The sequence below is a fragment of the Medicago sativa genome, chromosome 2 (genome assembly GCF_051527215.1).
Source record: "Medicago sativa cultivar Bolivia chromosome 2, Bolivia_mono, whole genome shotgun sequence".
Lineage (NCBI taxonomy): Eukaryota > Viridiplantae > Streptophyta > Magnoliopsida > Fabales > Fabaceae > Medicago > Medicago sativa.
Window position 1 is genome coordinate 65,567,586 of NC_140750.1, and position 27,191 is coordinate 65,594,776.

Sequence of the window (27,191 nt, forward strand, 5' to 3'; positions counted from 1 at the left end):
AGTAATTTAACAATGTGGTTAGATAATGCTAACTATCTTTATTGAATGAGGTAAAATAATTTTTCTTTGATTGTGCACGTGTGATCCTATATTGAGAGGATTAAACAGTGATCATGGGCATTCTCCCTAGTCTCTATCTCTTCAATTTCTCCTTTCCTAGTGCACATTGACAATTTGGTTTGGGAAAGCAAACCATCATATTCATTTTCCCATTTTAGTAATAAATTACATTTCTTATTTCTCTATGTTTCATTCCCACACCTAATTCATTGTATCACTCATACACCAATTTTTTCAATCAAATATAGAAAAGGCCATGTTCTAAATTAAATTGATTCAGACGGTGGATGTAAAAGGGTTGTGCCAACTTTAATTGAATGCACAAACTGATTTCGTTTATGGTGACCAAGTGTGGATTAATGGTCATATGATGACGAGATTCACACAATTTGTTCTACTAGTTGTTAAAATTTATACTCATTCCATCCCAAATTATTAGTTAAAAAACTCAAATCATATTTATTAAGAAAAATAAACATAAAAAATTAAAGCATAGTTTTTTGTGTTTTCTTTAGAATAAGTTTTATAGGAAGATGTAAAAACAATTTTCATTAACTATTGGTTATGAAGAAAATGGAAGAGAGAGAAAATTAAATGTAATTTGTATTTAATGTCACGAGAATAAACAAAAGTTTTTCTTAAAAAAGATGGTTTTAAAAAAATAAAAAATTAAATAAGATAAAAGTTTGTTTTTGTTTTGTTTACATTTTAGAATAAAGAAATTGAGTTTTTGTTTACTTGCATTTGGGGGCGGAAGGGGTATGTTTCAAAACAAAGTTGTCAAAATCTAATAGCATTAATAAATTATAGTAGAAAGTGCCATCTCTCTTTTGTCACGAACACAAAACTTATATTTTAGGTTTTAGAACTCAGATTCATCGATAAAAATTTAACAAAAACATAGAATTGGGAACGAGAAAAGAGTAAGGGGAAACGAAGGGAGGAATTTACGAAGTGAATTAGCTTACATTTTAATATTGGAATTGCATTTCAACTGTTCATTTCGATTTGATGATCAGTGTTTAATCATCTTATCTCTCTGTGCAAGACCCTTCTCTCACTTGATGTGATATATACGATAATGGGAGTAAATGTGTAACCATACATACTAGTTTAATGAAAGAGAGTTTCTACGTCACATTCGACAATTCGACATGTATTGAACGTTTGATCTAGTGACCAAAACTCACACATTCTAAAAGTGGAGAAGTGAAGTGTTCGGGGTTCGAACTCTGACTCTTATATATAATATGCAATATCCCTATCAACTAAGTCAAACTCACGGAGATAACTCTTTGTTCAATGCAATAAAAGTTTTTTATGTGTTGTGAGTTGGGTTGTTATGTCATGTGCTTTCCTTTTAGTAAATTATTTTTATAATAAAATAAAAATTAGCGTGATGTTTATGTCTTTTTTTCTTTTCTTTTTTAAGAAATGATCTTTACTAAAAATTAATCTTTATAACAAAAATTAAAGATGTTGGCTAGAATGTGAGAAGGTTGGTATCAGGCCGCACATGGTACGTGAGACACTATTGAATATTACATATGCAGCGCACACCATATGATTTTCATCAATTTGGGTACAACTTTGTCTATTGATTTTTCCCTTAATTAACATAGGTTAGGTTTCAATTTTTTTGCCACAACCGCATGTAGTTTTGTCCCATTTGCCATGAAAAATAAGAAGCCAAGAATAATAGCTTTAAATTTCTTTCATCTAAATCGCCACCACATACTTGTTCTTGATTCATTCGTCGTCTTACATTTGGTGGGCAATGGAGGTTCTTGAAGAGAGACCGCGGGGGAGTGACATGTGTATACTTGTGAAATATAGTTCAATTGTTTGGGACGACACGACCAACTTCCATTTTAGCATGATGTGGGTTCTAAGAAATAGGCATTGAAACTTTTTGGCCGGACCAAACTATCCCAAATAGGACATCGAGCTTCGACCAAGGCTGACCCGATTATACTAAAAAATAGGTTTTCTGATTTTGTACTTATCAATGAACGAAACACAAAAAATCATGCAACTTTAATTGTATAATCATTCCTCTTTAAACCTAATAAGACTATCATTTTTCACCCACATACATGGACAATGCTCATGATTAAGCAATAAAAGAGTATGAAGAAAGTGATACAGGCCCCTCAATGGTGGTATAACACTTGAATGTATGTACGATGATTCTTAGAAATCAAAACATAAAAGGATGAACATTATTCAATGAAAATAAATGAGAAAAATATGTTAATATCAATTATGGATTGGTTTAAAATAGTTTTTTTTCTCATAAAATTGATAGGTTAAGCTTTGGGGTTAAGTTGTTTATGAAGAAGAAAAAGAGAAAACTCTAGGGCTTGCAAAGAATGATTAGAAAGTTGTAAATTATGATTAAGTAGGTACACTAAGTTGATTATATATAATTAACAGAGCCAAACTAAATCCAAACCAATTATGAATGTTTGGGATCAACTTTGGAATAGAATGAGGAGAAATTTGCACTTTTGTAATGCAGTAGATACACTACATTGAATGTTACAATATTGGTCGAGTTGGAAAGCTAACAAAAAAATTACAAAAAGTCTTTAAACTTGTTCATGATCTAAAGACGAATGAATAAAAATCCATTTGACATTTCCTTTTGTTGCATCAAAGCGGACACTTGCATTGCTTCTAAAAAGCTTATATAGAGAAGTGGGATATCATCAAGTGGAGGTAAGATTAAAAAAGGCCACGTCATTAATGAATGTTTCTTAATCTAATTTGGACTGTTAATAAAAAAACGTAGGGTGTAAAGAGTAAGATTTGAAAAATAGCAATAGTGTAATTAATAAATGGGCTTTTAATAAAATTAAAATGAAAAGCCCAGCCCTATAGTGAGTGATTAGGGTTTTGAATGAATCATTTAAAACGCAGCATATTTCACAATCTTCATTCACCACCAAAAACCTAGTAGGCAAGGCAAACAGCGGCGGCAAATCTGAAGCAAGCATGCCCCACATTCCATTTTACCGAAACTATGGGAAAACCTTCAAGAAGCCCCGTCGTCCATACGAGAAGGAGCGTTTGGATGCTGAGTTGAAGCTGGTCGGAGAGTATGGTCTTCGGTGTAAGAGAGAGCTGTGGAGGGTTCAATACGCTCTCAGCCGTATCCGTAACAATGCTAGAACCCTTTTGACATTGGATGAGAAGAACCCTCGTCGGATCTTTGAGGGTGACGCACTTTTGAGGAGAATGTTTAAGCATGGTCTTCTCGATGATACTCAGAACAAGCTCGATTATGTGTTGGCTCTCACTGTTGAGAATTTTCTCGAGCGCCGTCTTCAGACTCTTGTCTTCAAATCTGGCATGGCCAAGTCCATTCACCATGCTAGGGTTCTTATCAGGCAGAGACACATTAGGTAATCTTTTGATTTCATGTTAATTATTTAATTGTAAGTTTGGATCAATGTCTTTAATATAATCATCTGAGAGTTCGAATTTTTGGGTTTGCTTTGTGATTAATTGATGTCAATAGAACTTACTTTTGGGTTTGCTGCTTTGTGATGCCCTGTTTGCACAATTTTGTGTTTTGTCTTATTTACTATACAAGATTTTTCTTTTCGTTCGAAGACAAAAATGTTTTGTTGCCATTGCCAAAATTTGCTTAAACCTTTACCGTTGATTATCTGATCCTAGACCTAGTTTATTTCTGCCTTTTATTTGGTTGGGTTTTCTTTCATAAATCATCGTTGTGAAACATGTTTGGATATGATTGATAATATCATTTTTTGTTTTCATAGGGTTGGGAGGCAGGTAGTGAACATCCCATCCTTCATGGTGAGGGTTGATTCACAGAAGCACATTGACTTTTCCCTCACCAGTCCCTTTGGTGGTGGTCTTCCTGGTCGCGTGAAGCGAAAGAACCTTAAGGCTGCAACCAAGAAGGCTTCTGGTGGTGATGGAGATGAGGAGGATGAAGATTAAGTAATTAACTCACATATTCTCTTGGTTTTGTTCATACTGGTCGCTTGAAGTGAAAGAACCTTAAGGGCTGCTGCTTAGAAGGCATCCGGTGGTGACGAAAACAAGGAGGATGAAGATAAAATATTTAATTTCTGCTGCTTTCAATCTTGCACCTACCTTCTTATTTATGTCTAGACAATTTAGATTTTTTTTTTTATCATGCATGACTTTTACAATTTTGCTACCGTTGTTTTGTGGATGAGTTAGAACTTTGTCCAATATATTTTGTTTTTAAAACTTCTTTTCCAAATATTTTGCTTTGATGTACTCTTCAGGCATTTCTGAATATTGCTGAGATAATATTGCTGTTTGAATGCACTTGGTTATTGTTTTTGATATCTTAAAGCAAGACACTAGCATCATAGGCCTCATGCTTCAGGAGAACATAGAACTATGAAGAATAAAATACTCGTGTTGATCATACCAGTTAATAGAATGATATCCAATTAGTTACATGTCATGCGACACCTGACATTTTAAACACAAACGAAAGTGAATTATAAAGTCTTGTTGATTGATTACACACTGAAAATTAAATTTTAAATGAGCTTGATTCTGAACTCTATTGTCATTGTATTGTTCCTAACTAAACTTCCTCCTACATAGCAACATATGTAGCTCTTGGAAGTACTAATTTGACAAAATGTTTGAAATTGTCGTGCTTTCATCTGCTGTAAATATCATCTGCACAAAGAGCTATATTGTAGTAGCAAGTTTCACTCTACCCACACAATGCTAACCATCATAATTGCCGTCTCCTGTTATCGATCTAAGTGCTTCCCTTTTTTTTATTTAAAACGCTTTGGAGCATATAGGCAGGGGGAAAGACCTGGCTGCAAATAATAGGCTTATGATTCAAAATTTCACCTACTATATTTCCAAAAAAAATCTGAAGCCACTCACAAATCATTGCAAAATCAAGACTCTTCTCTATCACTCAATTAATTAAACCCCAAACTTCTAAACCAGGCAAAAAAAAAAAATAGTCTACCAAGTGAATATATCTATATAATTACACATTCTAAATGCTACCCGAAAACCATTGATAAGCCAGATTGTATGCTCAACTCTGCCTTTTGTCATTGAAATAATCAAATAACTAATGACACAGTCCAAACCAATGGACGTGAGTCATATGGGGTAGTTGTATTAGAAGGTTCCACTTGTCCCTTTCTTCTTTATGAAACCAATATATATATATATAAACCTTCAGTCACCACTAATCTCTTTTAGCTTAGCATACTCAACATAGACATTCATATGGTTAGAGGAAAAGTTAAAGTAAAGCTACCCACCAGCTTATTTAGACCTCAACAGTTCAACCTTAAAACGCTCACGAGTCTTGGCAAGCCCAAGAGTTAGCATCTACTACCGTATTTGCAAAATGTTCATCATTTGTTAGCTTCTAAGACACATCATCATCAAGAATAATTCTCAATTGGTGCAGTTAATATTGTTGAAAACTTGTTGCGGTAACATCACTCTCTCTCTCTTTTGTCCCAAAAAAAGAGGGAAGAAATGGTTGTCCGTTGTCCCACAAATGATTGTACAAATATCATTCTTCATAACATTAACTCATCCCATCCTCCATGAATCTACAGAAAATTAACAACAGATCATTTTCCTCTTCCGCTGTGATTGATTGGATGGTGTAGTTCTCCAATTCATCAATGTGAGCACCCAATTGCCTTTCTAGAATTTGATTCCACGTCCATTCCCCACACGGCATTGCATGTTCTAGTATACATGTTCCCAGTTCTTACATATGCCTCTTCAAAAATTTGTTTGCTATCATAAGATCTCATGCCTACTTGCTTATTTCAACAAACACAAATATATTTAACCTAAGATGGTGATATTTTTCTCTAATAGTGGCATATATGCTATAATCTTTTGCTTCTATTGAGTTTCCATTTACCACATGCTATCTATTATACAATCTATATACAATCATGCATTTATTTATTTTTTTGCTTAATCATCCAGATTATGTGACAAGTATCAAAAGAAACACAGTATAAGAGACAGTATGGACAACAAAACAAAGACGTATGCTACCAATACCCCTCTTTCCAAAATACAACAAACATCTCCTCTTTCCAAAATACACTCTAGCAGACTGAGCCTAAAATTGAGTACTTAGAGCTTTTTCATTTAGTCACACACACCAATACAAAGAGAAAAAATTCCACTGAGCTCATTTTTTTTTTTATCTCAAATCCTTAGAAGATCGTACTATCTGGATTCTCTCCTTACCAAAACTATCGGTGGCCAACACCCTAAATAAACTAAACCGAAATAACTAAAATAAAATGAAATTAAGTTAAATGAAGGCATCGAAAAAAAGATATTGTTCCTACTTTCGTCTATGTTTTTCTTTACGTGAGAATATCTATTACGTTCCTGGATTGAAATCAAATTCAGCTGCACAATAGTATTCAAATATCATAAAATTACTGTGATTTTGATGGTTAAGTTGATACATGGGATTTCTATTACAGTTTTAAAAATCTAGGTTGACTGCAGTAATTTTATTTTCTTATGTTCGCAAACATTTTGTTTTTTGAAGATTATGTTCGCAAACATCTGTATACCGATTCTTTGGAGCAGAACTCTTTGGCCTTTTACTTGTCTCTAGTGTTGAAATTGGAAACTAGATAACATATGCATATAATCATTATTCAATTGTTTTCTTAGAACCTTGATTCGTATAATCAAAATATATTCAAATTTACTCTTTCAAGTTAATTTGAATCAATTTTGAGTATCTATCTATATATAAAAGTTAACCCATGCCAATTTTGAAGCCCTAATTTTTCCTAAACCCTAATGACTAAAATTCCCGTTTTACCCTAACCAATAAACATAATAACAATTAAACCGATAAACAATTAAAACCATATTACTATTTTGTTGCTCATAACAGAAGCTGATAACAAAACACCACAACATACGCGTTTTCTCTTTCCCAAAACAAACACGGTTTCTTCTTCTTCCTCTTATCATCATCACCACCGCCAACCCTAATCTCCTCACACCTAATCTCCTATTTTCACACCTTTATTTCTTGCTTTTCTCCTCCGCCATCATCATCTACAAATTTATATGCTTCTCCCTTTTTCAACGACGGCCGATCCAAGTCGCTGAACTCGACGGCCGATTCATTTATCAAGACCTTCGATCCCTCGGTATGCGTTTTTAGTTTCGTTACGTTTTGATCAATTATGATATCGCGATTAGGGTTTTTGTACCGCCGGTGTTGTTTTCATTGATTTTTTCGATTTGACAGGAAAGGAGCTTGAAGAAGCTAGAATTCTTAGTGAAACACGGTTGCGGAAGGATTTTTTGGGGGAAATTGGAATTCGGCGAAATTGGAATTATTTGAGTGTGAGAATTAGAGCTCTATCTTTCTTTCACTCAATTTAGTACGGTTTGCAAATTTCTTCTACCACCTTATCTTTTTTAAACATGTTCTCTTTCTCTCAATTGAATCTTGAATTCCTGTTTTCGGTCATAATTTAGTGTTAATTTCATGGCAAATGTTAGTTTAAGCACTGTAGTACTAACCTAATGAGGTGGATGGATTGCAGAGATGCACTGAATTCTCTAGGGCTGGTTCGATATTGCTGCAGGCGCATGCTTATGACCCATGTTGAACTTATTGATAAGCTACTGAATTACAATCGTAATTTCCAATCCCTATAGTTTCTTTGCATGTGTGTGTGTGTCAATTTTCTGGTATCATTGGGTTTGTAATGATCATACATTCATTTGGTTGCAGCTCTGGAAAAGCATTATGCCAAATAAGGATTCTTAATTAAGGAGCTAAAGATGGCCAAGATGTTTCAGTTGCGCTGCAAGTCCTGTACCCATATGTTGATGGTTTTTTTTGGTCCTTTTCCTTCTTTAAATTGTGTTATAACAAGCAGTTTTAGTTTTTGTTCTTTAAATAATGTAGCAATTTTTGTTGTTGCTGATCAAAGGGGAATAGTTTTAGTTTTAGTTTTAGTTTTACGTTTCAAATATCAATTATTTTTATTTTAATATTATGTTGGTTTTGCTTTTGGTAGTTCTTCAATGGGCGAGTCCTCTGTTGATGCTTGAATGGTTGTGTTCTTTCACTCCTTATTTGGGGTCTTTCCTTATCTATTATCAAGTAAGTTTTTTATTTGTCTATCCTTTAGTTTCTTGAAACTAATGTGGAATTCATTTTTAAGTTTTGTTGTATTACAGACTCATATATACATTTACGTGTCTAGGGATTTCATGCCCAACCAACAACTATATATAGTTTCTTATGCTAAAAATGATAACAAGTAATATGGGCATCTTAAGCTTTGAAATAGAGACAAGTAATTAATATTTCAGGTTACTAATAATTATGCAGATTGATTTAATAGCTGAGATGATGTATAATTTCTAACATCATAATTTCTAGCATGAGATAATGTATTTTTTGGGTGTGCTTGTTCATATGTTTAACTCTGTATTTCCCCTTTTTTTTGTTACTTATGTTGGTTGTTAAGGTTTTTGTTCTAATCATGGCAAATAATTTGAGTTCAGTGTTTCAAAGTGAGCTTGAAATTCTATAGAAAGAGGCTATGAGAGCAATACAACTCACTTGCTTTTTGAATTTTCCTAGAGTTTGGTGTTCTATGTTAAAAAAATTTAAAACCACTACCATATGATGAAGCAAGAGTTTTAGAATCAAGTGTCGGAGGAAGAAGGATCTGATAAGTTTAAGTCTGAATTTGATGTCTTAGACTGAGAAGAATGCTTCAGAGTTGAAGAAAATTATGGCTAATGAGAAAGTTTCTGAGATTGTTATGGCTGATCCGAAGCGGGCCAAGAGGTGCTGTAATTGAATTATTCAACGTTTTAGTTAGTAATGTCAATATGGATGGTTAATTTGACTTGGATATTTTTTGGGTTATTTCAGGATTTTGGCTAACAGACAATCTGCTGCGCGTTCCAATGAGCACAAGATGCGATACATTTCGGAGCTAGAACACAAGGTTCAGCCACTACACTTTCTGCACAATTTACTTTGTTGCAGGTGGGAACATTTATTTATGTTTGTGAAACCGTGTTTTAGTTTGGTAATTTGAGCTTAGTTTCTTTTTTTACTAAGCCTTCAATTGATATTGTCGTGTGTTTTGTAAAATTGTGGTGGAAATCCACGCTGACGTGAAAGCTACTTATTGTAGGTTCTTTGTTTCCACAATGATAATGTTTTCGGACTACCCAAAATAGTAAGTTGAAGTTAACACAGATGCAGGATCAAACATGCGCTAATTTTATTCCTTTCATTTTAACCTACTTTTGTATTTAGATAACATGAGCAATGGAGTAAACTCAATATGGAGTGCAGAATTGATACTTGGTTTAACTTCAAGTAGTTTTTGTGAGTCCAGTTTGTGTCGTAATTTCATTTAAGTTTATGTGTTGTTCTGGTATGGTACTGAGTTGGTGAAATCATGTTGCTATACAATATATTTGGTTTTTTACACTACAGATTATGACACTAATTTCTTTATGGTGTTTATGATCCAATAATTTGAAGAATCTCATCTCATTGGAATTGATATATATGTCGCTGAAGCTAATGAGTTCTACCATTCTTTAACAATAAATTCAATATACAATAGATTTTATGAAATTGATCCTTATTGATTTAAAAAGAAAAGGAAATTTATTACTTTTTTTAGGTTTAACAAAGATGCTTATGAAATTTCTTCAATTTGTTTGTTCATTGATCTGTTTGTTTGCTTAGTTCAGGGTATGTTCACTCCTCCACCCATACAAACTCTATTATGATTTTCCATATCCTACTTCACATGCCTTCTTTCCTAGATCAATAGTAGTGTCATACAGTTCTATTCTATAGTTTGACATGAGCATCTTATATTATATATAACTGTTATTAACTTTCTGATAGATTGGTGTTTTGTGTTTAGAGTTGATGTTGTCCTTAGTATCAACACACTCAAACTTTAGTGATAAGAATGTGAGGAATGAGTAAAATGTAGCTACTGCTTAAATTTATGATAGATTAATGGAGATAAGTTAAGTAGGTTTTAACTGCAGAATTGGTGCTAATCTTGCTTTTAGTGTACAAGATAAGTATGTACATTCTGCAGATAAGGATGAATCGAATAATGAGAAAGACTGCTCATCTACAAGCAATTGTTGACATTAAAAGGTAAAACTGAACCTTATTTGTTACCTTAGTCCAATATTATTAATTGTAACCCGTCTCTTAATATTGATATTTATTCATTTATAGAATTTTTAACAAGAGTCATATGGCTTCATACCTAATAAGAAGAATGAATTTTTAAATTCTCACTTCATCGAAGATTTTGGTCATAAAAGACAAACACACTGCAATGAAGCCAAGTATTTTAGTTCTTAATCTTAGTGTATACAGACTTCATCACCGCATCATGTCATGTCTGATATGCATATATATTTTGATTACATGAACCTTTTTTCTTTAATGCTCTTCATGTCTAGCATGCATGAACCTTTATTCTTAAAATGTTCAATCACTAAAATGTTCCTACTTAAAATGGTCAATCACTAAAATGCATGAACCTTTTTTCCTTAATGCTCTTCATGTCTAGCCATTGTTATTTTCATATACAATTGCTCATGTTTGTAAGAAAGATACAAGTTATTTACTTACTGCCTCCTCTTGCTTTTGGATTTAAAAATTTTTGTTCAGGTGATCACTGAATATTCCAACCACAATGTTAAAATAAAACATACTTATTCTAAATGTTGATTTACCCCAAAGTCAACAAATATCGGATAAAGTAAATGGTCATTTCTATTGTTTAATCATTGATTTGTCGTGTCCATTTGTCATACAACTGATGGGATACATACTAATCTTTATTTGGAATTTCAGGACAACATAATGGACTGAAGTTGAACTATTTAACTCAAATTTTGATCCAAGTGAGCCATCCTTCTAAAATATCCTTATTATATAATGATTAGCTTGGTGGTGGGACTGCTTTTGGGCCTTCTGTGCAGCTGTTTAGATCTGTTATGACAGCATTGTGCGGCTGTGATGTTTTGGTGCGGTTTTGGGTACTGCTAAGGTGTTCAGTTTTACTGATTTTCTGTCCTGCTTTTCCAGTTTTTAGGGGTTGTTGCAATTGTATGGTGCTGTTTTTTATATATGGCTATGTCGACTAATTTAGGATATTTTAGAGATACACTCATCATTAATCACTAATTTAGTGACATATATTCTTTTTAGGGAGCCCCTAATATGCACCCTCTAAAAAGAGGTTCAGCCATGGTCCTCATAGTTTTACCTACTGCACCAGGTAACGTAACCAGTTTGATAATAAAGTTAAAACAAAAAATATTGACCCTTTGTTTGGTACAAGAAATGCCCCTTTGTTGGTTGGTGCTGTATCTCCGTGGTCATTATTCCTTTATCATTCCCTCAACACACAGATTTTTATTTTGCTAAGTTATAGATCTTAAAGCTGCATTATTCACGATTATGAGAAGCCAGTTTTTACAAAGAAAATAGAATATACACCACTCCTTCCCAAATAACACTATTTCTACTGCATTAATTACTTTATTCTTTCCAACTTGAAAGCTTGACGGAAAATGAATTGAATATGCTAGTTTTCCTTCTGACATGCTTGAAACAATTTACAACTTGTTTGAATTAAGAACCCAAAGTTTTTACCAGATCTGATTTAAGAAGTTCTTGGCAGAAATCAAAGGACGAATATAAATTGTACTGTATTTCTTTTTTGATAGTAAGACTGGTAAACGGAACGGGAATGGACGACGGTGGATAAACTGATTATTTTTCCTTTCTTTTCTTCAATTTTATGGAAGGGTGGAGACAATGAATTAATGTATAATAATGTGTTGTATATTATTTATTAATTAATTAAAGAGTTATTAAACATAAAAACAGTTTTATCAAAATTAAGAAAGGATACTTGGCAGGGGATTACATCTAAGATGACATACCAGGTGGAGAAGAAGTAGACGAAAATGAGCAGAATGAAAAGAAAAAAAAAATTGAAACAGGCTATAGCAGGTTAAGTTAGAGGTCCATGTTTGGACCCTTTAAAAAGAGGTCCATATTAGGGGGACCCTTCTTTTTATGAAGGTTATGTATCTTATTGATATGTCACATGGTACTACAAACTTGATTATTGTCTTCCTCGACTTTTTTATGACACAGTTGAGTATCTCAACTTGAGATTATAGTTGCTTCCAAAAGTGAAGTATATATGTACAGAAGAGCAACATGTTTGAAGTTTTCTATCCATTATCTTTACATATCTACTTGCAAACAATCTACTTTGTTTTTGTACAAATTTAAAATTTTAATTGTCATAGCTCTTACATGTCCTCCACGATCTGATGATTGCATCAAAAAGTCAAAATATAGCTTATTTTAATTCAATTGGTGCTAATTAATGGTCAATGGTCAGTGGACAATTAATAAAAAAAAAATGGTCAGTGGACAATTGTGGTGTGAATTCTACCAATAAGAAGATATGTAACTTAATGAGATTTATAGAGATGTTTTTCATAATTTATAATAAACAACGTTGAAAGCATATTTACATAATATTGACTATTTGTACAAAAAATTGATGATATTAAATTTATAAGTTGTAATTGAGCTATTAAACTTTTGCTTTGTCCTACTACATTTACAATTTATATGACCCGTGCGGCAGCGCAGGTGGAAAGTCTAGGAAATATTATGTTACGTTACGGTATCAAGGACGATGTCATGGAAATATTATCTTATGGTACAGTATCAACGTCTTTGCTTCTTAATATTGTGAAATACTATATGACAATCATGACATTCCTCTAAACTATTTTGTTACCTATTACCGTCAAATATTACCTTCGATATGACCCGTGCGTTAGCACGGGTCGATGCTCTAGTATTTCTAAACTTTGTTCATAATCCCTAATTAGACCAAGAGCGATACTATGCTCAGCAAAGGAAAGAAAACATCATGAGGGTTTCTCGAAATTGAAATAGACCAATGAAAATTTAAGGAAACCGGAACTCATGGGAGGTGGTTGAAATAATGTGGGGTCAATGAAAAAGTGGAATTGATGGAATAAATGTTCGCGAGCAATTCGCGATATGAGTTATGATACATAGACAATCTTAGGTGGCAACACACCCCTTGACACCCACACAAAAATCTGACACGTGGCCACGTGGACCTCACACAAACACACTTCTCTTTTATCTCCTCTTCTCTCTTCCTAGCATATGGGGTGTACAAGGGTGTATGAGACTAAAAGGTGTATATTAACATTTTCATTCGCGAGATCAATCATTTCCCTTAAACCAAACACTTTGTCGCATACAATGCTTTCAATAACGTTCGGGATAAACGGCTGTCGACCCGGAAAGCTTTAGCCGAAATGATTTTTAAAAATCTCTTATTTAAGACACATGATATATTCACCCCCTCTAAATCAAGACCATTCATCTAACAAAAGAATGTCTTTCTTTTATATTATTCTGTTTATTTTATGTTTACAATGGGTATGAGTTAGACTCTCCCTATCTTTGAGATTGTGAAAAGACGTCACAATGATAAAATTTCCATGTATAAATTTGCACGGAGTTAGACTCATAAGATAGGTAAATGGCACGGGTCTTAGTGTGATCATCAGGCTTTTAGGCACCATTTTTTGCGGATGTTCTACTTATCAACGACAATTCTAGCTTCTCTTCCAATATTATAACCACAAATTACCATGAAAAATCCATAATATTGAAATATTTAAGATTATCAAAACCCATATCCAAAATTTGGCAACAACCATGAAACGACGGATAGAAACACCGACAACGAACTCCAGCGAATAGGAGCACCGATGACGAACATCAAAGACGCCGTCAGATCCACTCTCATCTTCTCGGCACCGAGATTAACATCGTTAAGGTTCCTTTTCTCAGTTATTTTCAATCTTTCCCATTCAAAGGATGTTGGTTGATAACGAAAATTTCCTTTGTTATGTGGGTATGAGAGGGGGATTTGAAAAATTGGCTTCGATCCATGAGAATGGGTCTAGAGGATGAAGATGAGTAGTCGATGTAAATTATGTAACGAAACACCAATGTAACGCCGTTTAATATCGTTTTACTTTTTTTGAACAAGAATATCGTTTTACTTGATTCATATATTTCAAATTTGACTGTTAGATTGTAAGTTTATATCATATAGATCGTCAATGAAATTTTTACATAAATCTAAAATCATTTGATATGTTATTGAAACTCATCAAGATTAACGATTTATGTGTTTTTATAAAACACCGTTAATCTTCGTGATTCTAAAAAACATATCAAAAGATTGTAGATTGTATAAAATTTTACATGAAAAATCTACACAATATAAACGTAAAATCTAACTCAAATTTTATTGTTAATATTAAACGATGTAACATTAGTGATTTGGTGAATTTGATCATTCTTCGTGTGTATAAAAGAAAATAATGTGGAACAAACCGACTCAAGTGGGTGTCGTATCTAGCATTAATTATGTTGATAAGCTCTACTCGTACATACCCCACGCTATTGACTTTTCTCTATGAAAATTCAAATTTGATAATAAAAATCTGCTGCCATATATTGTGATATCTCTTACTAGCAAGTCCATTGGGGCTATATATGTGTCTTACAATCATCACTTATATCAACCACATTAGACACAAACACTTAACACATAAGTGAAGTGAGTCGTTAAATATATTATATTCATCACTAAGTATGGAGAAGAGATCAGTAGCTGGCCTGTGCTTCCTCTTCCTCGTTCTCTTTGTCGCACGTAATTAACTGCATCATTCTTTATATGTTAGTTAATTATATACTGCATTTGTTATATGTATTTATCATCTTACCTTTTTTTTTTTTATAAATTAACTAGAGACAGAATAAATTAAAGTATATCTTAAATTTCGTGGCTAAAGTCTTCAAGACATCATGTCTAAAAGAAAGGAGTCTTAAATACATCAAAACTACATATCCAGTTTTTTTTTCTTTCTCTAATTTAATTTTTGGTTACATTTCTCTAATTTAATTTGTTTACCCATCTAATTATTATTGTTGCTGTTATTATTGTTATTGTTGTTGCTTTAGTTCAATGCTCCTTCCTTTAGTATATTGTTAATTAAGTTTTTTTTATAGCAGGAGGAAAAAAAATTGTTAATTCATACTTTAATATATACATCTATTTGACAGAAAAAAAAAAGACAAATTGAACCGTTTGGACGGATTTCAGACAAATATTTAGAATCAACTTTTTTATTTTTATTTTATAACATCAATACGTAGAAATGTGTGGTTTGACACCAAATGTGTCGATTTTTTATTTGTAAAGGTCAGGACCTGACAAAGTAATATTTATATATAATTGATATTAATATTTTAAAATTGTTAGTAGCACAGTTATATTTTGATTTTTTTGTGATACACATCTATTTCTTAGTGTATGGATTTTAATAATTTAGAGTTCGATCGTGCGTAAATTGTGTGATCAAAAATTGTTCCACTTAGTAAATCGAATTTTTCTCAAACAATTTGTTTTTTAGTGAAGTTCATTAACCATTAAAACTTAATTGCTTAGTTTATTTTGACGTTTGTTTCTTGACTTTTGCATTTTTTGTGATCTTCGCATTTATTGTAATTTAGTTGTTCTATTTAACATAAATCTATTTCAACCCTATTTAAAAAAATATATTCTAATATTGTTTAATGGTACATGGATGCAGAAGAAATTGTGGTGATTGAAGCAAGGACTTGTGAGCATTTGGCTGATACATATAGAGGACCATGCTTCACAGATGCTAGCTGTGACGATCACTGCAAGAACAAAGCACACTTAATAAGTGGCACGTGCCATAAATTTCAATGTTTCTGCACTCAAAACTGTTAAGTGTGGAATGTGGATGATTAATTCTCCAACACCAAGATGCATGCAACTTGCAAGAAATATATACGAATAAGACTTTGTAATATAAATAAATACTACTAATTTCTGTCAAAAAAAATATTAATAAATAATGACATGCAGACAGTATAGATGTCACTGCATCTATGAATTATGTCCATAGGTACTCATCAATATCGTGCATAACGTACCAGTTATGCACTTTTATCATATGAAATTAATAAACATTAAGTAATAATTTCGATATCAACGCTTGGGTTCTGATATTTTTGGTTCATTCTGAGAAATTTGTCATATAACAACGGTAAAAAATTGTCATATAACAACGGTAAAAATTTGTCGGTAAAGGGTCAAAAACCGCTGGTATAGATCATATAACCTGTAAATTTGGAGATGGAGAATATTTCGAAGTTACCGTAACGGTTAGTTACACATGTCTAATAGATTTACCCACCACGTATATCCGATGATACAAGAATGGATTATCCGTTGCTATAGGTCTGTTTTCTTTTTTACAAATAATATTTTATTAATAACAAAAGTTTTACACTAATTTTTATAGGCAAATTCTACTGTACACCCAACATATTTGAGTGTACCAGTACACCAAACCCTTAAATTTATAGTTAAATGAGTTGTTTTTTTGAAGAAAAATATTATTTTTTCATCATTTATAATTATAATGATTAAATTTTATTCACCAAAAGAGTCAACAAAGTAAAATTGAATTTTTATCGCTCGTAATAGAGAACTTTGATTATTTTATACGATAATATGTAAAAAAATTACTACGATTCTTATAAACAATGAATGGTGTCTTTTTCTTATGAAATGTTATTTTCTAAAATATAAATGCCGACAAATAACTATTTATTTCATAAAATTGATCCTTAATTTATAGATTTAGGAAGAAAGAGTACCGGTACACCTAAATTTACGGGTGTACCGTAGAAGTTCCCATTTTTATATGCACCACACATTATTTAAAGCAAAATAAAAGAAAATTTCAATTATATTGTCAAACTTAAGAGTCTTACAAACATGTGTAACTAACATCTTACAAAGTAACAAAGCTACATTTTTTTTTTGACAGAAAGAAGCTTATAGCTTTTCATTATTAATCAAAGTAGAAATACAATGTGGGATGTTAAGATGAACATGGAGACTAGCATTGTATAAGGCTTCCTTAGCTAAACTATGAGCAGCACCATTGGCTTGTCTCCTAATGAAACTCACATTAGAGTGTACTAAATCGGTACCTAACAAATGTCTACAATCATTAATTATCGCCATGAAATCAGAGACACCGTCCTTTCCATATATGCTATCTGCCACTATTTTGGAGTCTGTTTCGAAGTCCATGTGCACCATATTCAGCTCTTTTACCCATTGCATTGCATCTAGCAGACCCATGGCCTCCCCCATGTCAACATCAAGTAAAGGGGTAGCCCAAGCAGTTCGTGCTATCACAAAATTTCCTTCTGCATCGCGAATACAAGCTCTGAATCCAACTCTATTAAGGGAAGTGGAAAAGGATGCGTCAACATTACACTTGAACCTCCCGAGACTCGGTTTATTCCATTTTTCTTTCACAACACGCGAACTGCAGGTGGTGCTTTGGTTCCTCACTTCTTGTGCATTCTTCCAACTACTTAAAAAGCTTGCGGCACGGTTATTGATTTGTTGAGCTGTTTCTGCAATGTTATTCCAAATCTTGTTATTTCTGTGTTTCCATAAACTCCATAGAGTGACCGCAAATTGCTGTTGTTGAGAAATATTGAGTTGTTGAATCAAAGCAAAAATCATATCGGAGCATGAATATGTAGGTAACCTCACGTGTTGTATCGAATTCCAAAGGCCAGCCCGTTCCCAACATACCACACTCTTGCTGCATTCGAAGAACAGGTGCATAGTATCCTCGTCGTAGACATCACAGATTGCACAGTTTGTAGGACAATCTACTCCTTTCGTTTGTAAACGCACACGGGTTGGAAGACAATTACGGCATAATCGCCAGATGAAATTCTTAACCTTTGGAGGAAGTTTAAGCTTCCAAATAGAACCCCAATCACCAGGTACTCTATGTTGTAGCATGGCAGCGTCGTTATTAGTGATGTCCCTATAGGCACTACGCACTGAATAACACCCATTCCTCTCAAGTCGCCAGGTAGCTTTGTCCACTAGAACAGAAGGAAAAAGCGGTGTATTTAAAATCTGGTTTGCTGTTCCTGTGTCGAAAACATACCGAATAAAATTCTCATTCCATTCTTTCATATTGGGCTTAAACAGATGAGTAACCATAAGCGCATCCCACATGACTTGCACTTCCGTGACAGGCTGAAGGCGAACAGTGTCTTGTAACCAAGGTTGATTCCATACGGAGATAGTTTCCCCCGTCCCTATACTCCATCTTAACCCTCGATTAATCACTTCTCTAGCATTCCATAGACTTCTGCAGACATAGCTTGGGTTATGTCTTATAGAAGCGCTAAAGTAATCACTATGTGGATAATATCTAGCTTTGAGTAACTTAGTGATAAGTGAATCAGGGTGAGTAACTAGTTTCCATGCCTGCTTTCCAATCATAGCCAAGTTGAAGGCTCGAAGACTCTTGAACCCCATTCCTCCATATACTTTAGGAACAGAGAGGCGCTCCCGGGACATCCAATGCATACCTTTTGAGTTGTTCGAATTATGGCCCGACCAGAAAGCATTTAACATATTTTCAATTTCACTGATCAAAGTGCCTGGCAAAAGGAAAACACTCATGACATACGAAGGTATAGATTGGAGGACTGATTTGATAAGAATCTCCCTTCCTGCTTGCGAAAGACATTTGCTACTCCAAGAATTAATCCTATTCCAAATTCGATCCTTCACAAATTTAAAGGTCGATTTTTTGCTTCTTCCAACCATGGATGGGAGGCCTAGATACTTGCCTGTACCAAGAACTTGTCTAACCCCGAGCACTTGCGTTATTCTCTCTTTACAATCTGTGGGTGTGTTCCTACTACAATACATCTCAGACTTTTGCAAATTAATCGCTTGTCCCGACGCAGCTTCATAGGTGGTTAGAATTTCCTTCATTGCCTCAGCTTCCTGCTCACAAGCTCTAAAGACTAAGAAACAGTCATCCGCAAATAAAAGATGTGATATTGTGGGAGCTCCTGTGCAGATACGAGTACCATTGAGAACACCTCTTCTTTCTACATCAGAGATAAGTGCAGATAAACCTTCAGCACATATAATGAAGAGATAAGGCGACAACGGGTCACCTTGTCGAATTCCTCGACCCGGAACAAAAGGTCCAACCTGAGCACCATTAACCAACACTGTGTAATCCACCGTCTCAACACATAACATAATCCATTGGACCCATCTCAATGAAAAACCCATCTGGAGCATAATATCACGAAGGTACTCCCAATCTAGTCTGTCATAAGCCTTGCTTATATCTAGTTTGAGAGCTACATCGCCTTGCTGTCCTTTTGCTTTTGCTTTCATATAGTGAATTACTTCAATGGCCACAATTGCATTATCAAGGATGGAGCGGCCTGGCACAAAAGCAGATTGAGAAGCTGAAATACACTTGTCTAGCACGCCTTTGAGCCTATTAGCCAGAACCTTTGCCACTATTTTATAAACCACATTACATAGAGCAATGGGGCGGCAATCTTTCATGGATTTTTGAGACTCTCCTTTAGGAATTAGAGCAATATTTGTTGAATTCAGATGAGGAGGGAACACACCTTTAGCAAGCCATTCACATCCTGCCGTATAAACTTCATTACCGCACATGTCCCAAAAATGATGATAGAAGCCAGGATTAAAACCATCTAGTCCCGGACATTTATCCGCCTGCATAGAAAACGCAGCAGCTCGAAACTCATCAATTGTAAAATCTGATGTCAGTGACATGTTGTCTTCGTGAGAAATTGAGGTGTGGACCTTTGAAACAACGGTGTCACGAGTGCTGGGCAATTTGGTGAACAATTGTGAGAAGTAGTCATGAGCAATGACCTGAAGTTCTTCTTGTTTACGGAAAATCATACCCTTGTTGTCTTCAAGATGCTCAATTCGATTAACCTTGCGTCTAGAAGTTGCTGCAGCATGGAAAAACTTGGTGTTTAAATCTCCTTCTCGATACCAGAAAGTTTTTGCCCTTTGCTTCCAAAACAAATCATCTTGCACAAGTAACCTGTCTAATTTTCGCCTGAGAGAATTATAATAATTAACATTGGAAGCTGACACATGTGTTCTAAGTAACAAAGCTACATGGTACCAAGCTCTTCTCCTTACCATATTAACTTAATACCAAAAATTGAAGAGTTAATCTTGGATTTCTATTAACGATTTAATAAAATTCAAATTCCCTATTTGGCGCACCTTAGATATTGGCGCGAATTCCTTAGATGGTGCCACGGTTTTTGTAGAATTGAAATGCTCAAATAAGAGCTGAAATCGTGGCACGATTCTTGTTCTTTAAAAAATTGATTTTCTTGTATTTTTCTAGCTCCAAACAATTTAAGACTGCGCAAGACTTTACTAAAAGACATTAAAATGACTAAAATGATATATAGACATGCAAGCAGTAAGCTATCAGTGCATCTATGAATTATGTGCGTACGTACTCATCAATATCGTGCATAACATATTAGTTATGCACTTTTATCACATGGAATTAATAAACATTAATCAATAATTTCGATCTCAACGTTGGGGTTTTTATTTTTTTTTTTTGTTTTATTTTGAGCTTCACTACAAGAAATTTGTCATATAGCAACGGCAAAAAAACGTCGGTAAATGTCCAAAAACCGTTAGTATAGATCATAAAACCTCTACCAACAGACGTGTATAATCAAATTCGCTATACCAACGGCTAAATGCCGTCCCAATAGCTTATACCAACGGTTAATTTAGGGCGATGGAGAAAATTTCGAAGTTATAGCAACGGTTGGTTACACTTGTCTAATAGATTTACCCACCACATATATCTGTTAGCTCAAATCGTGGCACGATTCTTGTTCTTAAAAAATTTGATTTACTTGTATTTTTCTATCGCTTGCTAAAAGACATTAAAACGACTAAAATAACATATACAATAAAGTGTCATTAATGCCCCCACCCCACCACCACCCCACCCACCTCCTCTAACCTGGTGGTCCACATTTTTTGGTTTCTATCAGCATATATGATAGTTTATAAGTAAAAGAGCACTAGAAAAAGGAAAAGTATATACACAAAGTGTGCAAAAGTTAAAAAAATGACTAAAAAAAGGAAAATATACATGTTTATAAGTGAGTTGTATACATCGTTCGTTTTAACATGTAAGAGATATATATTATCATGTGAGGGTGAAACTGTTCTCTGGTATGCGTGGGTTTATGGAATGAAACTCATTTGCATGGAGTATGATTCTAAAATTTATTGATTAGGAAATAAACAAACCCCTAACATAACAAATGTCATGTACGTGTCTTCTAACTTCTAAGAGTCTTCTTATACAAGTATCTCTCTTGTATTTGAATCTTGGCTCTAAATATCGATAATTGCTTGCTTACAATACTTCCTAAATACTCTTTAATATGATTGTTTTTTAGAAATTGTACAGTTTGAATTTTCGAGTGACCCTGGATGTTGTTTTTAGAATTTCCTTCGTTAATAGTCCTCTAAATAATTCTTCGAACTATTGACAAAATGTTTCTGACTCGAATATTAAACTTCGAAATAATGATATTGTACAAGTTAATCAATCAAATCGAAAATGCTTTAATAATAATTTGCATGCAACAAGGTTATAGATTTAAATATTTTTTTAATATGAGATTTGAATGCCCTTATTGCCGACATTACAATGTATTGTAGAAAATAATGTATAACAACTCATGTGGGTGTTTTAGTAAACAAAATAAAATAAAATCATGTGGGTGTCGTATGTTCCTATCTATCATTAATTATGTTGATAAGCTCTAAACATACATGCCCCACGTTCTTGACTTTTCTCTATGAAAATTCAAATTTGATAATAAAAATCTGCTGCCATATTTTGTAATATCTCATACTAGTCAAGCCATTGGGTCTATATATATGTGTTCTTACGATCATCACTTATATCAACCACACTAGACACAAACACTTAACACACAAGTGAAGTGAGTCGTTAAATTCATATTTATCATTAAGTTATGGAGAAGAAATCATTAGTTGGCATGTGCTTCCTCTTCCTCGTTCTCTTTGTTGCACGTAATTAACTGCACCATTCTTAGTGTATTATTATATATTGCATTTGTTATATTCAACTGTCATCTTATGTTATTATTTTTTTGAACTAGAGACAAAAAAAAAATTTAAAGTATATCTTTGATTTTGTTTCCAAGGCTTAAAGACATCATGCGTCAAAAAAGAATTCCACAAGACATCAAAATTATACATCATTTTTTTGTACAACATCAACTTTAATTTTTTTTAATAATGGTAGAATTTTGATGTTATTAAAAAAATACTTAGTGTTGCATATTAATCTAATTTTATTATAAAAAATAATCAAATGTGGACTCTAGAAGTTAACCTAAAAAAATTAACGTAAAACAGATTAATCTAATTTTTAAGTGTTATTAAAAATTGATATTATTGCAAATTAGCTAGTAATAATACAAATTGAACTTTGGATAGCATGGGTTAATTAGTTCATAAAGTCCACTATTAGAAAGTATTTTTTTTTATTAGTATCTAAATTTTTTTTGAAAGAATTTATAAGTATCTATATGTAATATAATTTTGTTGTTTTTTTTATAAGCAAAATTTTATTGATCACAAGCAAACTAGCACAAATTCTAATATTGTTGTAATTGTATATCTGAATGCAGAAGAAATTGTGGTGACTGAGGCAAACACTTGTGAGAATTTGGCTGGTACATTCAAGGGACCATGTTTCGGTAACTCAAACTGTGACTTTCACTGCAGAACCAAAGAGCATTTAGTTAGTGGCAGGTGCAGGGATGACTTTCGATGTTGGTGCACAAGAAACTGTTAAATGGATCATGGATTTTCTCCAACAAGCATGGATACATATATATGGATACGACTTTACAGTATAAATAAATAAAAAGCATGCAGTATAATTAGCAATGCTTATATGTATATGTGTACTGCGTCTTCTCTGAACTATGTATGTACTCCACAATATAGTGCATAACGTATAAGTTATGCACTTTTTTATCATATGAAATGAAATAAACATTAATCAATAATCCCATTTTTCGAACATTTAGGTACTAATGACTGTTAAAAAAAAAAATTAGGTACTAATTGTCTTGGTCCGTATTGTTTGTCTCTATTTTTTTATGGGAATATTGTTTGTCACTTAACTACAGTATTTTTGCAAAACTTAAAAAAATCCATCATCCACTCACCTTAATGTTTTGCAAATCTCTCGTATCAGTTGGATTTTTTATCTGTCTTTATCTTTATCATTTACAACTCAACAACAATTATACAACAATTGTACCGGCAAGTCATTTAAAAAAAATATTGTACCGGCAAGTTAAGAAGTGCTCTTGTGTTTCTATTTTTGGTTTTGAAAATTAAATTTTGTTGATCCGTCTGATGGTTAGGATGTGATAGAGACAAGATATAATATAAAATTGAATAGAGATAAAAAAGATATAGATAAGTTTTCAAAAAAGAAAAAAAGATAAGATATAGATAAGATAAGCAATTATCTTATTATTTGTTTGATACGCACGTAATGACAAACAAGATAAAGACATAATAAAATATATATCATAGTTAAATGATAAAATTGTCCTGGTGTTTACCTGTGTTTTTGGTAAACTACAAACGCTAGTTTTAAGTTTATTGCTTGCAAGATCAAACTAAGAATCTTATGACATATTGTGCGAATGTTTTTCAGAAAATATTTGAATGTTCATGAGGTTCATGAATTTAAATGTAAAAAAGATGAAGATAACTACCTTATTCGACAGAATCAACAAAAGTTTTTAGAGATTAAAATAAAACAACACTTTAAAGGTTGTCGAATGCCTAATTACAAGTTTCCTTAGGCGGCTGTTTTTATTTGTTTTTGTTTATTTTTATTTCTTGCTTTTTATTTTGAGGGTTTTGGCCTAGTCCCCCCTCTTGTATATCTTTGTCCCCTTTTTTTAATAATTTTTTCATTGAGCTTGGCGACATAGAATGGGGGTTCCTCGAAATGCCAACCTAGTTGGGATGTCGTCGTTTTCCCTTGATGTCTGTCCTTACTCCTGGCTTAGCAAAAAGAAAAAACAACTTAAAAGGAAAGGATTTGCATTGCATAAATGAAAAATGGTTCAGCAAATCAAACATACATTGTCTTATTAGTCTTTTATCTCTGTAACTTGGATAATTCGAGCATAAAGATATCTATTTTTGATTTGTGACCCTTATTTCCTATGAAAAACTTTTATATATACACAAGAATAAGTAACTAAAACTAACAATCTTAAACTATAAGTCTTCGACAAATTCAACATGCTTACATGTCTCAAATTTTTTACTTTGCTTCTTCATAAAAGATCTGAATTTCTTACTGTCGAAACTGAATAATTTGAATATATCAAGACCCATCACCATCTATCGAATGTAACTTATCTCTGGGCTGAAACCAAAGATAAAGTTCTAACTTCGACTAGACAGTTTCCTTGTCGAACAAACAACGTTAAAAACACAGACTAACACCAGGTAACTCTATTGCTTTTTTTTCTCGTTCTTTTTGTTTGAATTTTGTGATTACTATCAGAATTCCTCTTTCAACCCTTTCATAAAAAGAAGATAAATATATTAAAAGATGATGAAAAACTGAAATCGGTATAAAAAAGAGGGAAAATTGAAATGGATGGAAAAAAAAAGGAAAAAGTTGAAGCAACGAAGGCACAAATTGAACGGTTAAAATTTTAATTTTGATTGCGTTAAAACGTGTACGTCTTTATGCTCACATGTTCGTTTTCATGCTCTTTTTATTGCATTAAAACGTGCAAATTGTGAACGGTTGAAATTTTAATTTTGATTAAAATTATAAATATAGATATTTGTTGCTTTTAAATTGCAACAAACCGAACAAACCATGTTTATCTTTTTCAATAAGACTAAATATAACATTATATAAAAATTTGTTTAAAAGAATAATTGAAATAATAAAAAAGTCATACTAAAATCTTCTATTTTCTTTATATATATATATATATATAGGGTTTTGCTAGAAGCTAGCTATGAAGGTGTCTTTTAGCAATCCACACCTCAAGGTGTGATTTCCACTTTTTAGTTATAACTTTACTAAAAACACCTTCATAAAAATTAGTTGGTGTCTTTTAACAAATGTTCATAGAATAACTTGCTAAAAGACACCTTCATAAAATGTGTCTTCTAGCAAAACTCATATATATATATATAGATTATTATTATGTTTTTTTTTAGGGATATAGATTATTATTATGGTTGTGGTTTTAAGCCTTTTATTTCATTATGCCTACCGATTCCACCGCTGGTTTTATATATTGTACAGTTCCATGGTCCTTGTTACGCCGCAACTCAAAGTTTTCAACATATAACATCAAGGTTGCCCAATCCATTTATTGTGCTTATTATAGACAATTTCCATTGTACACCTTGAAAATGTGAGTATACGTTACATTCGGTCTTTAAATTAGTAGTTAGATGATTTTTTTTTTAAATAACTATTTTCTATCATTTTTAACTATAATAATTAAATCTTGTTTATCAAAAGTATTGGCAAAATAAAATTAATTTTTCTGAATTTTAATTACTCATAATAGTCAATATTGAATATTTTTTTGGATGAATTGTAAAGTTTAGTATTGTTCATATAAACAATAAAATGTTTTTTTTAGGAAATGATATTTCTTAAAATACAAAAGTTGATAAATAATTCTTTATTTCATAAATAATCATCGTTAATTTATTGATTTAGGAAATATGTATACAAATACACTTCAAGTTACAATTGTATCATAGAAGCTCCCTTTATTATATCTTTAGGCCAATATCTATTTTTCTAGCCCATAAAGAACTCAATTTTTTTATCGAGTAATATATTAGCTAGAATTTCATTTTTTTTTAAAATGAATAAGTAGAAAATTCTAGATTTCAACCCGACCTTTCTTTTGGCATTTCCTTTTGGACTTGTTTTCCTATGTTTAGCTAGTCCTTGTACTCATTTTCATTTTAATATATATATGTGTGTGTGTGTGTGAGAGAGAGAGAGAGAGATATTTGTCATTCTAAGAAAAGAAAATAATGTATGCATAATTGCATATATATCTCCTCATATGTAGATATTTTAGAAAATAAAATTATAATATGACATCATGATAAAATATTATATTTGAATTTACGTATAAATTGATTTTACATTGTCAATACATAATTATTAAACTTAAATAAAAATTCAAACATTTTTAGATGTATGTTTTATTAATGAGCCTAATGATGAATCACTCACATAGGCTAAATGTCAAAAATGAAAAATTGCAAATTGAAACGCACTCTAATATATCAAATGTTCTTGCAATTTCTTCCATCTAAGGAGTACTTAAGAACTAATATGATATGCAAATTATTGCATCTGTTTTGTTTATTATCGGTCGAAAAGTTACATTATTATTTATAATTAACCAAAAAAATATCACATCATCATCACAAACAATTTCAATGCGGAATTCATTGAAATTCAAACTTTGTAGTAATAAATCATGTATCCATTGACTAATAAGTATGTCTACTATCTACCAATATAAGAGACATTGAATCCATTGACTAAGTAGTATACCTACCAAAAGAGACTTTGTGGTTTATCTTTAGGGTTGAGGAAATGAGAAACTCTTGCGTGAATCAGGATCAAGAAATTTGGTTTGGTCACACATAGAGTTTTTTCCTTCTCTCTCTCTTCACAAATAAACAAATACTTTCCATTTTCTCTCTCTTCTCTCTTATCTCTCTTCTTTCTTTGGTTGTGACCAAAGAAAATTTCTTGGTCCTGGACCACCTAAGAATTTCTCTGAGGAAATTATCTTATAATTTAGGACCGTGGACTTGTCGTACCTTTTTTTTAAAAAAAAGAAAGCTTAATACTATAACTACCGGTAT

At 32.6% G+C, this 27,191-nt stretch overlaps 4 protein-coding genes across 9 annotated transcripts; all 4 read left to right on the forward strand.

The window, feature by feature from the left end:
* Positions 1 to 2,985: 2,985 nt before the first annotated feature.
* On the forward strand, positions 2,986 to 4,389 carry LOC146949774 (small ribosomal subunit protein uS4y-like). Its single transcript, XM_085745745.1, has 2 exons — positions 2,986 to 3,467; positions 3,849 to 4,389. Exons 1-2 carry the CDS (start codon positions 3,058 to 3,060, stop codon positions 4,030 to 4,032), a joined length of 594 nt encoding a protein of 197 aa, XP_085601871.1. The 5' UTR covers positions 2,986 to 3,057; the 3' UTR covers positions 4,033 to 4,389.
* A 2,640-nt stretch (positions 4,390 to 7,029) lies between these two features.
* Positions 7,030 to 12,295, forward strand: LOC146949775 (bZIP transcription factor 29-like). 6 transcript variants are annotated; one of them, XM_085745749.1, is made up of 10 exons: positions 7,030 to 7,259; positions 7,361 to 7,496; positions 7,662 to 7,756; positions 7,853 to 7,963; positions 8,142 to 8,227; positions 8,835 to 8,923; positions 9,011 to 9,127; positions 9,279 to 10,273; positions 10,985 to 11,180; positions 11,342 to 12,295. In XM_085745749.1, exons 4-8 carry the CDS (start codon positions 7,903 to 7,905, stop codon positions 9,322 to 9,324), a joined length of 399 nt encoding a protein of 132 aa, XP_085601875.1. In that variant the 5' UTR covers positions 7,030 to 7,259; positions 7,361 to 7,496; positions 7,662 to 7,756; positions 7,853 to 7,902; the 3' UTR covers positions 9,325 to 10,273; positions 10,985 to 11,180; positions 11,342 to 12,295. The 6 variants fall into 6 exon arrangements, with proteins under 6 accessions (XP_085601875.1, XP_085601876.1, XP_085601877.1 ...); XM_085745750.1 differs by lacking the exon at positions 11,342 to 12,295 and having other exon boundaries at positions 9,279 to 9,323; positions 9,404 to 10,273; positions 10,985 to 11,327; XM_085745751.1 differs by lacking the exon at positions 11,342 to 12,295 and having other exon boundaries at positions 9,011 to 9,086; positions 9,279 to 9,323; positions 9,404 to 10,273; positions 10,985 to 11,327.
* Positions 12,296 to 14,797: 2,502 nt separating this feature from the next.
* Positions 14,798 to 16,299, forward strand: LOC146949776 (defensin-1-like). The gene is made up of 2 exons (XM_085745755.1): positions 14,798 to 14,927; positions 15,871 to 16,299. The coding sequence occupies exons 1-2, from the start codon at positions 14,870 to 14,872 to the stop codon at positions 16,032 to 16,034; spliced, it is 222 nt and encodes a 73-aa protein (XP_085601881.1). The 5' UTR covers positions 14,798 to 14,869; the 3' UTR covers positions 16,035 to 16,299.
* A 5,860-nt stretch (positions 16,300 to 22,159) lies between these two features.
* LOC146949777 (defensin-like protein 230) lies at positions 22,160 to 23,299 on the forward strand. The gene is made up of 2 exons (XM_085745753.1): positions 22,160 to 22,292; positions 22,916 to 23,299. Exons 1-2 carry the CDS (start codon positions 22,235 to 22,237, stop codon positions 23,080 to 23,082), a joined length of 225 nt encoding a protein of 74 aa, XP_085601879.1. The 5' UTR covers positions 22,160 to 22,234; the 3' UTR covers positions 23,083 to 23,299.
* Positions 23,300 to 27,191: the final 3,892 nt, after the last annotated feature.